The sequence below is a fragment of the Salvelinus fontinalis genome, chromosome 4 (assembly GCF_029448725.1).
Source record: "Salvelinus fontinalis isolate EN_2023a chromosome 4, ASM2944872v1, whole genome shotgun sequence".
In the NCBI taxonomy this organism is placed as follows: domain Eukaryota; kingdom Metazoa; phylum Chordata; class Actinopteri; order Salmoniformes; family Salmonidae; genus Salvelinus; species Salvelinus fontinalis.
Window position 1 is genome coordinate 78967634 of NC_074668.1, and position 13029 is coordinate 78980662.

The window sequence follows — 13029 nt, forward strand, 5'->3', positions numbered from 1 at the left end:
GATAGAGGAGAGGAGAGACAAGAGAAGAGAGGAGGAAATGAGAGCCCATCTGCTACAGAGGGCTGGGGTTGTCTTTTTTTCCTGTGGAATTTCTGAGTGGCTTGATGTATTCGACATGTGCGTGACAGCCCGGTTGTGTGCGATTGGAGCTGAGGCAGTGCGCTATCCAGCCCAGTTTGTGTGTGTGTGTGTGTGTGTGTGTGTGTGTGTGTGTGTGTGTGTGTGTGTGTGTGTGTGTGTGTGTGCCTGCATGCACATCACACAGGGCAATGTGCTCTAAGGTCAAGTTTGCAACGGCCTACCAACCAGCCTTGTACATACATACAGGAACAACACACACTGGTTACACACACAGGAAACACACCACACTGCCCCCCTACTCATGATCACACAGAAACACCCCCACACTGGACACACACACACACACACACACAGGTTTAATATCCTGAAGCTTCTGCAGGATTTTGACACCAATGAATGTTTGTCAGTTTTCCTCCTCTGCTCTTCTTCCTGGCCCTTTGAACACAGACTGGCCATGAATAGTGTATGTTGTTTTGTGTTGTAGATTCACTCTGTCTGTGGACCAGTTTTCCTCTCCTTTTGTTTGTTTCACTCTAAATAGAATAACTTAGAGTGCCGGCCTGTCTGGAAGCCCATGTGCATCCTGTTTGTGTTGGTGTTGTTGTTAGTGGTGTTGTTGTTGGTGGTGTTGGTGGTGTTGTAGTTGATGGTGGTGTTGTTATTGGTGTAGTTGTTGGTGTTATTGGTGTAGTTCGTGGTGTTATTGGTGTTGTAGTTGGTGGTGTTGTAGTTGGTGTTATTGTTGTAGTTGGTGGTGTTGTAGTTGGTGGGGATGGTGTTGTTGGTGGGGATGGTGTTGTTGGTGTTTGGTGGGGGTGGTGTTGTAGTTGGTGGTGTTGTAGTTGGTGGGGATGGTGTTGTTGGTGGGGATGGTGTTGTTGGTGTTTGGTGGGGGTGGTGTTGTAGTTGGTGGTGTTGTAGTTAGTGGTGGGGATGGTGTAGTTGGTGGGGATGGTGTTGTTGGTGTTTGGTGGGGATGGTGTTGTAGTTGGTGGTGTTGTAGTTGGTGGTGGTGGTGGTGTTGGTGGTGGTGTAGTTGATGGGGTTGTAGTTGGTGGTGGTGTTGTAGTTGGTGGTGGTGTAGTTGGTGGTGGTGTAGTTGATGGGGTTGTAGTTGGTGTAGTTGGTGGGGATGGTGTTGTTGGTGTTTGGTGGGGATGGTGTTGTAGTTGGTGGTGTTGTAGTTGGTGGTGGTGGTGTAGTTGATGGGGTTGTAGTTGGTGGTGGTGGTGTAGTTGATGGGGTTGTAGTTGGTGGTGGTGGTGTAGTTGATGGGGTTGTAGTTGGTGGTGGTGGTGTAGTTGGTGGTGGTGTAGTTGATGGGGTTGTAGTTGGTGGTGGTGGTGGTGGTGTTGATGTAGTTTAGCCTGCAGATAAAGCTGTAGCCCCCTGAAGGGAAATCTACTAACAGCATAGAGCTAATAGGTTCTCCGTCTCCGTCTCCCATACTGAGATTTCACCTTTTCCTCTGTATTCATGCACATACTTTTTCTGTTTGTTCTCTTTTTGATCCAGCCCTCCTTTGAGTCATTCAGGACACAACCTTTTTAACGTACACTTTAATGTTCTTAACAGGACATTTTATTTCACTCTAAAAGTCAGGACATATTTTGGCGGTCGGGACTCTCGCATTCCCCCGCGTCCCGCATGAGGTCTCTGGCATTATTAGGCCGGCAGAAATGTGAAACGCATGTAGTAAATGTCTGGGAATATATACGAGGCCTGCTGTCCTTAAACCTCACAGCCTTCACTCTGCTCTGTGCTTGCTCACTGCTGATGTGGGGACGCTGTGCGGCAAGGGGCGAGGCGAAGCGTTCACACCGGTGTCCACAGCACATTTAAAGGTTTAAAGGCAGGAGCGGGTCACTGACATGGCACTCTCGCCCGCCGGCTCTCAGCCAGCCAGTGGCTGACTGGGGTGTGGTGTGTGTGCACCTGTGGGGCTGTGGGGAGAGAATAAAGGACGGAGGGATGCAGACGGCAGAGATGGATGGAGGGAGGGAAGGAGGTGAGGGGAGGGTTCGGCACTTGTGAAATTTATTTGGGTATCACAGTTTTACGCTGGTTGCCGTTGGATTTACAGGTCGGAATGGAATGTGAGCCAATGAAAGGGCTTTGATCCTTCCACCAGGTTGAGTCTTTATAGGAGGGAGCCAGTACGCAGAACGCAGCAGGGCATTCTTTATAAGGTTGTGAGGAACCCCACTGCAGAACCCAGAAATCATAAAAATGTGAGACGACAATGAAGCTAGGGGATTAAGGGATGGTCATTGGATATCATCTGGGAAGGTTGAATTAAATGGGACACTGATGCTTCACAGTCTCAGTTTAAATGTAGGCTAATGCATTCGCCAACTCCCAAAACCCTGAATTAATCTGTTCTCTTCTATCGTACATGTCATTACCTGTAGATTCATCATGACGTGTGCATCTTTGCTGACCTTTGTGTACTGACCTGTGTCTGGTCTCCTCTTCTCCAGAGGCGCAGGCTGCTGCAGGAGCTAGGAGATCAGCGTATCCCCTACCTCGGGCCCTCAGACCATGGCTTCCAACAACTGGTGAGTCAGTCAGTCAGGCTGGTCCAGAGTCCAGATCACTGTTGACCTTCTGCCATTGGTACTAGTCCAGACCTTCTGTCATCCCACTGCCATTGGTACTAGTCCAGGCCTTCTGTCATCCCACTGCCATTGGTACTAGTCCAGACCTTCTGTCATCCCACTGCCATTGGTACTAGTCCAGACCTTCTGTCATCCCACTGCCATTGATACTAGTCCAGACCTTCTGTCATCCCACTGCCATTGGTAATAGTCCATACCAAAGCCTTCTGTCTATCCCACTGGAGACAGAGGACTTATCACTTGGAAAGATACTTAGCTCATACCAAAGAATTAGAAGGAACATGGCTAGTTTTACAATATTTATGTTGGCTGTGTCTGTGTACTTGTTCTCCATCAATTGTTTCTGGAGACAGAGAGACCACTTAACTCATAGCAGGCAGAACAACAGCTAATTGATCTGTGTTTGTTTGTGTTCCAGTGGGAGACTAGCTACTCTGGCCTGGCTCTGCGGCGGTCCTGCTCCCTGCCTGAGGAGCTCCATGGTCGGGTGGAGGCTGCTCTGCTCGTCCTGCGGCGGAGGGGCTGTTTCCTGAGGGACCTGGTGAAGGTGAGGGACCGAGACGTCTTCACCGCCGTGTCCCGGGTGCTGCTGGGTCAGCCAGGAACCACCTACCGCTACCTGGACACGCGGCTCTTCACCATCCCCTGGCACACAGACGAGCAGAGAGGGACCTGCTGCGACCCAGACCTCAGCGCCGCCTGCAAAGCACTCTGGGAGCTCAACCGCTTCTTCTGCTCTGATGTCGGAGACAGGAAGGAGGGGGATGTTTTCAAGCAGTGCAGGAAAGAGTTGGTTGGTGCTATAGAGTCTAAACCCAGTGTAGAAGGAGACACGGAGTCTAAAGATAGCGAGGAGTCCAAACCCAGTGACGATGGAGGAGACTCGGAGTCCAAGCAGAGTGAGGAGGGAGAGACTGAGTCAAAGCACAGCGACGATTGGGACATAGAGTCAAAACACAGTGAAGAGGAAGGCCCATCGTCCAAACAGGATGCAGCGTGGGAGTCAAGACACAGCGACGAGATGGGAGACATGAAGACTAAACAAACTGAACTGGGGAGTCCAGCGGGGTCAAAACAACACAGTGAGGGAAAACACACAGGCTGGAAGCACAGGCCAGCTGGCAGCACAGAGACAGAGACCACAGGCCTAGGCCCTCAGGAGAAGCCTGTGGCTGAGCTAAAACACAGTCTCTCTGGGTACCACATTGAAGATGAGGAGGATGAAGACCAGCAGAGTGGCCAGGGATGCTCTAACCTCAACCCTGCTAAGACAACCTGTCCTGGCCCGACCCAGTTCAACGTCACCCTGCTCAACTACATGGACCCAGCAGCTATGAGCCAGCTGAAAGAAGAGCCGTATTATGGGATGGGTAAGATGGCTGTGGGCTGGCACCATGATGAGAACCTGGTCAGCCTATCTCCTGTGGCCGTCTACAGCTACAGCTGTCACGACGATGACAAAGGTGAGGGTCAAAGGTCATACTGTATAGTTGTTGTATATCACTGTCAGTAGTGGTGGATCCCCGTCAAACTAGACCCAAACTTCCTCAAAAACACCCTTCAGTCTCACTTGTTATCCCATTTTTATCACTCCACCCACAACTCCTTAGAAGTAGCTATTTTCTTCTCCACTGTGATGTCATTTTGAGCTACTATCTCTATCAGATGCAGCTAACAGTTAACGTTGTGTATGTGGCCCTACAGCAGCTCACTTCCAACAGCTTTACAGCATTTATCTCAGACACGGCCTCCAGTGAGCCAGCCATCAGATCTATCAGCCTGATAGTGTCAGGGCATTATCAAATGTCATCACAGACTGCCTCTGTTCTGTTCTGACAGGCTGGGATGCCTTATCGCTAGCAGGGCCAGGGGGTGAGGGAAGATCATCAACACACACTCTCTGGGACACATTCAGGGGCTAAACACATGCTGAACGGCACACTACAAAACTCCAACAACTCGCCCAGCCTTATCGCTCAACGATCTGATCTAAGTCATTTCCTCCAGAAATGATCAATGTGTAATTATCTGATATGGAATAATGAGCGTCTGCTTTGATTTCTGGTTCTAGACTGTACAGCAGTATTGAGGCAGTGTTTAGCCTAGATGTTCTATCATAGTGGGTCTCGGCCTGATTTTATAGGGCTGATGTGAGTGTATCTTTTTTGATGGAGTTCATTCATTGATTGATCGATCATGATCATATTTTTAAATCAAATATGTACTCTGTTTTACTATCAAGATGCACGATCCCCTTTTCACATGGCCATACAGTTCACAACCACATCTCATCTTTGCAGCGGGCCGACATCATTTCAGAGGGATTGGCTAAACAGAACCATCTGCCGTAGAGTAGAAGACTGTGGAGATGATTTGTTCTGACCCATGTGACCGTTGACCCCTGGGAACGCTGGCTTCAAACAGCACAGGACCGACCGGCCGGGGCTGTAGTCTAGGTAGACTGTTCTATCTGCAGCTGTGCCTTTCTTTTGTAGGCCAAACTGACCCCACAGCACCAGACTTCACAGGCAAACCTGACAAAGTTTAGCAGCACTGCTCGCTAACCCCGCTGTGCATTACTCAAGAAATGTTATGTTCACTTTGGGCCAGATCGTTGTGAATACTCCCAGAACCACAGAGATGGAATTGTTACCATGCGGAATGTATTTTTTTTACGAGGGGGCCCATGTTGTTTCTCCATTGTTCTCGGCTGCGCCACAGACAAAGCCCCTCTCTCTCTCTTTCTCAACTCAATAATTGAGCTGTTTTGCATCACACAGTCTGGTACGTACAGTAACCAGTAACCTTCTAAGCATGTTTATTTGCATGACACCTGTCTTTCTTTTGACACGCTTAGTTTTCATGTCAGGTCTGGGAGAAGTCTAGTATTTGTCTCTTTTTCCCAAGGCTCTGGTGTTTCAGAATGGTTTTATTTAGAGTCACCCAGCTGCTCTCATCCGGAGGTATCTGGCTTGGCGGCAGAGTGTTTTCCGGCTGGAAAGACCACAATGCTCTTTACTCCAGCTCCAACACCATTCCCATCCTGGGTCCTTTAGGAGCAGTGTCATTAACGGCTCTCTCAGAAAGTACTGGCTGGAAATTAAGTTACTATTTATCCTCTGCTGAGCAAAGGAAAAGGCCTGATTTGCCGTGGGGTTGAGAGAGGCCCAGGAACACTTTAGTATTGATTTATGCTGAAGGGTGTGGACCTAACAGGAGCTGGGTAGATCTCGTTTTCTCACCATGCCTCAGATGGAGGACAGACAGGGAGAGGCTGGGAGAGAGGCTCAGAGACTGACTATGGGAGGAGAATAGTCCCCACTACCCTGTCTGTCTGCTGTGCCTACACACACTAGCTACCTAACATCAAATACTTTTATTTTAAAGGCTGTCCTCTTGTACAGAAACTGTGATGAAGACACAAGTTGTACTGAGAGATAATGTAACAATATGCCCTGTCTCCTATTGTATATTTGGTTCTGATCTGACTGACCTAAGTGGTGGGGTTGTTTGTGTTTAGCAGGTGTGAGCTCGGAGGAGGGTCCTGCGGAGAAGGGCTGCTGGAGGATTGGTCTAAAGGTGGCCTGGGACATCCACACCCCTGGATTGACCCTCCCACTGCAGTCCGGAGACTCCTACTACCTGAGAGGTACTAGAGCATGCACACCACTCCTTCTACATGACATCGCTAGTCTGTGTGAGATTTACACTTGATGTTCTAGTGTGTTTGGTTTACTGTGTTCCTACTGACCCATAGAAGCAGGATGTTCTTCAGACTCTCTCTCTTTCTACCTATATTTTCTGTTTTGTTCTCTCTCTCTCTCTCTCTCTCTCTCTCTCTCTCTCTCTCTCTCTCTCTCTCTCTCTCTCTCTCTCTCTCTCTCTCTCTGTCTCTCTGTCTCTCTGTCTCTCTCTCTGTCTCTCTGTCTCTCTGTCTCTCTGTCTCTCTGTCTGTCTGAGACCAGAAGCTCTATTCTGTTCCGCATGTAGCTCAGACTCTGGCCTTCTTGTGTATCTGTAACCCTAAGGATCCATGTAATTGCATGCATTAGAGAGGTTAAGGAAACCAAATGTTATTTTGTGAAGTCCTGTGACCCGGTGCTGTGGCAGCGGTGCTGGTGGTGTCTCTATGGAGAGGACAGGCAGTGGGCCAGGAGGGTGTAAATCAGACCTTAATGCTGATGGCTACAGCAGATGCCTTTCCCTTTCATCTCCGCCTGCTGGGTCGGGCTGCTCTTAGCTTCTACAATACAGGACAAGGCTACACAGCTATTATTGGCTACCACTAGGTTCCCCATCACAGCAGCACGCCATGTCCCACACTGTGTATGGCTTAGGACCTCCAAGACGTCATTGTGTGTATTTGTCTGGGATCGTTGGTGAAATATGACTGCATAATTTTTTGGACACGTACGAACAGACGCACACACAAAGACACAGGCAAGAACATGCAGGAACAGACTCATATTCTACCTCAAAACATGTTGATTTGAGTAGAAACCATGAGTTGGAGTGACCTCACGGGACATAACCCAGACAGGATGAGATTTGTCACTTTCAGTCCAGGCATGATAACAGAGTGATGGCCTGCTCTACAAACACCATTGTAGTTGGACCTGACTGAACTCGATCAATTGGGCTTTATGTTACCGTTTGGAAGATCCCGACAGGATCACTATGATACTGAATCAGCTCACACAGTCAGTCTGTCTCACTCCTACACCTGGATCAGGTACACAGTACAGACACTAACTACTGTAATCAACCAAGACTACATTCAAGAAACTAGTCCACTCAGTGTTTAAGTTGGAGGTTATAGCATGCCTTGACAAGGGACAGAAATAAAAGCTTTGTGATGCCTGTTGACTAGTGCCTTTGTGGTGTTTTTTACATTTTATTCCATTTTTTTTGTGGTTGTAGTTTTTGTCACTTTTTCTCCCCAATTTCGTGATATCCAGTTGGTAGTTACAGTCTTGTCCCATCGCTGCAACTCCCATATGGACTCGGAGAGGTGAAGGTCGAGAGCAATGTGTCCTCCCGAAACACGACCCCGCCAAGCCGCTCTGTTTCTTGACACACTGCTCGCTTAATCTTGAAACCAGCCAGACCAATGTGTCGGAGGAAACACTGTACAGCTGGCGACCGAAGTCAGCGTGCATGCGCCCGGCCCGACAAAAGGAGTCGCTAGAGAGCAATGGGACAAGGATGTCCCAGACGGCCAAACCATACCCTAATCCGGACGATGCTGGGCCAATTGTGTGCCGCCTCATGCATAGGTACCCCGGTTGCTGCCAGCTGCCACACAGCCCGGTATCGAACCTGGGTCTGTAGTGATGCCTCTAGACCGTTGCGCCACTCGGGAGGCCCCTGGCTTTGTCGTGTTTTGATAAGGAACGGGCCAGTGTACCATCACGGACACCATCATTCCTTTTTAGCACCGTTAGTCAGTGACTCAACCTCTGAACTGTTAATGTTGTGTGTGTAATATGTGTGTGCAAATTTAATCAGCCTTTATTTCCAACCAAACGGAATTTCAGTGGTTAAAAAAGAACAATACAAGTCTGACACCGAGCCTGTTGGGTAATAGGATTTCCAGCTCGCAACTCACGAGGGACCTGAGAAAGAGTTGACCCAATATATTTAAAAGCCTGCTGCTTCCTGGAAAAAAGAAGGGGACAAGTGGCAACAGATGAGGGGGTAGAGAAAGAAAGATAAATATTTATTACAGAAATCGAGTTTGTCCCCCCAGTGCCATCAGACTGTGGAGGACCAGATTGATGGAGATCATTTATTATTGGATATAAACTGTTTTAAAGACGGGAGTCATTCCCCCCAGAGACCTAATCCTTCACAATCTCATCAGAGGATAACACAGAACAGTGGGGGAACTTGTTTTGTTTGTCATGCTCTTTTTCAGTTTTTTCCCTCACTACCTCATAATAATATCTATCTTCCTAAAGCATTTCACTGTTTGACTTTCAAACCAAAGGCATTAGCCAGCCACACTGCTCAAGGCGGGGTGTAAATATGCACATGTGCTGTGAGTGACAGCTCTGTAATGGCTAAATTAATGATTTTTATGTGGAGCAAATAATAACAGAGCCGGGGCGACATCTAAACACACAAACAAGCTCGTGGACTGACGGGACTGATACACTAGAAACAGCAGTTGGGATCGGATAAGGATCTTTGTTTATTGGATAAATGTTTGTTGATTTCAGACCTCCATCATGAGGGAATGAATGAGATCTGACAGTGTTTGTTGATATGAGACCTCCATCAGGAGGGAATGAATGAGATCTGACAGTGTTTGTTTTATCAGACCTCCATCATGAGGGAATGAATGAGATCTGACAGTGTTTGTTATATGAGACCTCCATCATGAGGGAATGAATGAGATCTGACAGTGTTTGTTGATTTCAGACCTCCATCATGAGGGAATTGATGAGATCTGACAGTGTTTGTTGATATGAGACCTCCATCATGAGGGATTGAATGAGATCTGACAGTGTTTGTTGATATTAGACCTCCATCATGAGGGAATTAATGAGATCTGACATTGTTTGTTGATTTCAGACCTCCATCATGAGGGAATTGATGAGATCTGACAGTGTTTGTTGATATGAGACCTCCATCATGAGGGAATGAATGAGATCTGACAGTGTTTGTTGATATTAGACCTCCGTCATGAGGGAATTAATGAGATCTGACAGTGTTTGTTGATATGAGACCTCCATCATGAGGGAATGAATGAGATCTGACAGTGTTTGTTGATATTAGACCTCCGTCATGAGGGAATTAATGAGATCTGACAGTGTTTGTTGATATGAGACCTCCATCATGAGGGAATGAATGAGATCTGACAGTGTTTGTGATATGAGACCTCCATCATGAGGGATTGAATGAGATCTGACAGTGTTTGTTGATTTCAGACCTCCATCATGAGGGAATTGATGAGATCTGACAGTGTTTGTTGATATGAGACCTCCATCATGAGGGATTGAATGAGATCTGACAGTGTTTGTTGATTTCAGACCTCCATCATGAGGGAATGAATGAGATCTGACAGTATTTGTTGATATGAGACCTCCACCAGGAGGGAATGCATGAGATCTGACATTGTTTGTTATATGAGACCTCCATCATGAGGGATTGAATGAGATCTGACAGTGTTTGTTATATGAGACCTCCATCATGAGGGAATGAATGAGATCTGACAGTGTTTGTTATATGAGACCTCCATCAGGAGGGAATGAATGAGATCTGACAGTGTTTGTTATATGAGACCTCCATCATGAGGTCATGACCTCCATCATGAGGGATCATGAGACCTCCATCACTGATCCTGCTGCTGGACAGAGATTGGTAGATAGAGGACCTGGCAGTCTGTTTAGTTGGTGTGGAGCAGCAAATGTGTTTTTATGGTGCAGAATGGTTTGTTACAGTGTATTGGAAGAATATGAGAAGTTGATAATCGCAGTGACTGGCTGGTGTGGGAGCACAGTGGGATGACTTAGTCACAATTTATGACATTGTTTAGATGGCACACCATCTGTGGGCTATCACAGGGATCAAACGTTAACTTGCTACCGAGCTCCTGTGTGTATCAGACACACACATGTTTTTTCTCTTAGAGATGATTCTGAACTGAAGACACGTGTAACCACGTTAACTCTTATCCTATTTGTGATAGTTATTTACTCTGTGTTTGCTGTATCATGTATTTCATGTACATTGGAATTGGTTGAGTGTTAGTTCTTTTGTGACTAATAAATTCTACTCGTTGAATTGAGTGGATGCGTTCCTCATTGTACAGAGTATTGTTTTGATTGACTGTCTATTATGTAGTAGGTCTATTGATAGTTGTTATTTACACTATACACATAGCACATGCTTGGGTACCACCTTGACATCTCTGATCTACTTGCCTCAAATGAATGCTAGAACTTTGGTCGCCAGGATTAGCTATTTGTATCTAGCCTCTTAATAACTGCATAACGCTGCAAGATAGACACATGTTCATTATAGTCATACTGAGTTGGTGATGCAATTGTTCACCATCTTGCTAGATCCTCCAGAGACGAACAGGGTCTGTTGCATTTATTCACATAATAATGGAGTCAGATTGATACATGTAGTTTATTATTATTCAACATAGTTTCCACCTACATAATGGTGTGCCCTAATGAATACACCCATGCCCTAACCTGTCCTGAACCACTGACACCTTGAAACAGGCCACTTTTCAGTGAACAGTGGTACACTTGAGAGGCTGTACTATTGCACTGTTAACAATCTAATGGCCAACACTTAACATGTTTGTGAAAATATATAGATCATTAGCAGAAATATTAGCATTTCTGCTAAACAACGAAAACACCCCCGAAACGGGATAAACCAGTTAATGAGAGGTGTTGCAACTTGTGGCTAAAGCTGGAACTAGGCCATCACACACTTACCTAAGAAGCCAGTGTAACAACAGTGGTGGTGAGCGACTTACAGGAGCAATTAGGGTTATGTGCCTTGCTCAAAGGCACATCGACAGAATTTTCACGTAGACTCTGGTGATAACCAGACTCTGGCATCTGTGCTCTTATATAATAGAAGGCGTTGACGTTTGATAGGATTAGCGATAGCATTGTTAGGTTCGTAAGAAATGTTTGAAACGATCCATCTGTTTGAGTGGGGAGAAATGGTCCGACAAGGTGATAACTCAGGCACATCATAAAAAAGAGACAAAAGTTATTAAACAGACATTTCAATTATATTTTCGATCTTCATTCCACTAGTGGACAAGTGTGGTGTCTCGTGTCCTAACAAAGGTTAAAACAGAATGAAAATATTTGGCATTTGTGTAGACCTATATTCATAGTAAATTGTTGTGAACATCATTGCCTCTTAATATTTGGGATAGTTGACTGGTGTTGGTTGTGTGGTGACTGTGGTGTGTCCTCCTCTGTCCCCAGATGATCTGAACAGGACCCATCAGCACTGTGTTCTGGCTGGAGACTCGGCCCGCTTCAGCTCTACACACAGAGTGGCGGAGGTGAGGGGGGTCTGGGGTACACTGGGGGCTTGGAGACCCTGGCCTGATTCTAATAATGATTGATTTATTGTATAAGATACCGTATATTCCATTACCTTTCTTTAACAGATTCTACCTTCTATTCTAGAATTCCAAGAGGCCCTTATGCTCCCAGAATACATGCAGTATCTCTCAACCTTTTTTGACTGTCTGTCCTCACAGTGTTCCACCGGGACCCTGGACTACATCCAGTCTCGCTGCCGGGAGGCCCTGTCTAACCTGAGCACAGACCCAGAAACAGGGACCCACAGCCTTCTCTCCCTGCTGCCAGCTACCCTGCAAGGCTACGAGGAGATACACAACGAGGTGGGTGTGTGTGACTAATGTTTGGGGTTCTACGATAGGCCTAACTTTGTGCCCTACCTACACGCTTAGAAAAAAGGTGCTATCTAGAACCTAAAAGGGTTTTTCGGCTGTCCTCATAGGAGAACCCTTTGAAGAACCCTTTTTAGTTCCAGGTGGAACCCTTTTGAGTTCCATTTACACAGAGGGTTCTACATGAAACCCAAAATAGATATACCTTGTTCCAAAAAGGGTTATCCTATGGAGACAGCCGAAGAACCCTTTTGGAACCCTCATTCAAGGAAAGGGTAGTTGTGTATAATCTATCCCTTTCTACTTTCGGTCACATAACCAGGGTTAAGGCCCTTCCATAGGAAAATAAAGAGGTTGTCAACGTTTAAGTTGACATCATTCATAGCTACCGTGGGTATTTATGTTATGGGAGAAATATTTCATAAGTCCAGGTTGCTCTTGTTTGTCTAAGGTTCGAGATCATGGCCCCTTTCACACAGAACAATCAGTGAATCTGGCTCCGGGGCCCTGAGACCCTATGGGGGCCGTTCACGCTTTACAGTGGCAGCTTGCTCAATACAGCGTTCTGCAGCCCAGCCTGCCCCTGACTGCCAGGGGCTAATGGTTAAAATAGCACTTCACCTCTCCCCCTCCGCATGTGTTATCCTCACTACTCCCAGGTAACCACAGCAGCGGGCCGAGTCAGGAACCACACGGGACGCCATGACAGATGAGCTTGGCGTGAGGTTGTTTAAAGGTTGTAGCCAGTATTAATTATTCAGACAATATGAGAGAGCGAGAGAGAGAGAGGTATAGAGAGGGGTATAGAAAGAGAGAGAGGGAGAGGCCTAGCCAACACCTGGTCTCCATCGCAGAGAGAGAACACCTGCTCACAGCGCAGCACCACAGGATTACCCAGTGTAGGCCTGGCTGGGGGGCGCACGCCGGTTA

The 13029-nt window shown here is 46.9% G+C and overlaps 1 protein-coding gene across 3 annotated transcripts in view; it reads left to right on the forward strand.

The window, feature by feature from the left end:
* LOC129854474 (alpha-ketoglutarate-dependent dioxygenase FTO-like) overlaps positions 1-13029 on the forward strand; it is a 180939-nt gene that overhangs the window by 24196 nt on the left and 143714 nt on the right. Inside the window, exons 2-6 of one of the 3 annotated variants that reach the window (XM_055921550.1) lie at positions 2562-2639; positions 3118-4162; positions 6220-6348; positions 11666-11745; positions 11947-12090. In XM_055921550.1, the coding sequence (XP_055777525.1) occupies positions 2562-2639; positions 3118-4162; positions 6220-6348; positions 11666-11745; positions 11947-12090 (1476 nt within the window). The remainder of the gene's footprint in view (positions 1-2561; positions 2640-3117; positions 4163-6219; positions 6349-11665; positions 11746-11946; positions 12091-13029) is intronic. The other 2 variants (XM_055921552.1, XM_055921553.1) reach the window with 2 other exon arrangements.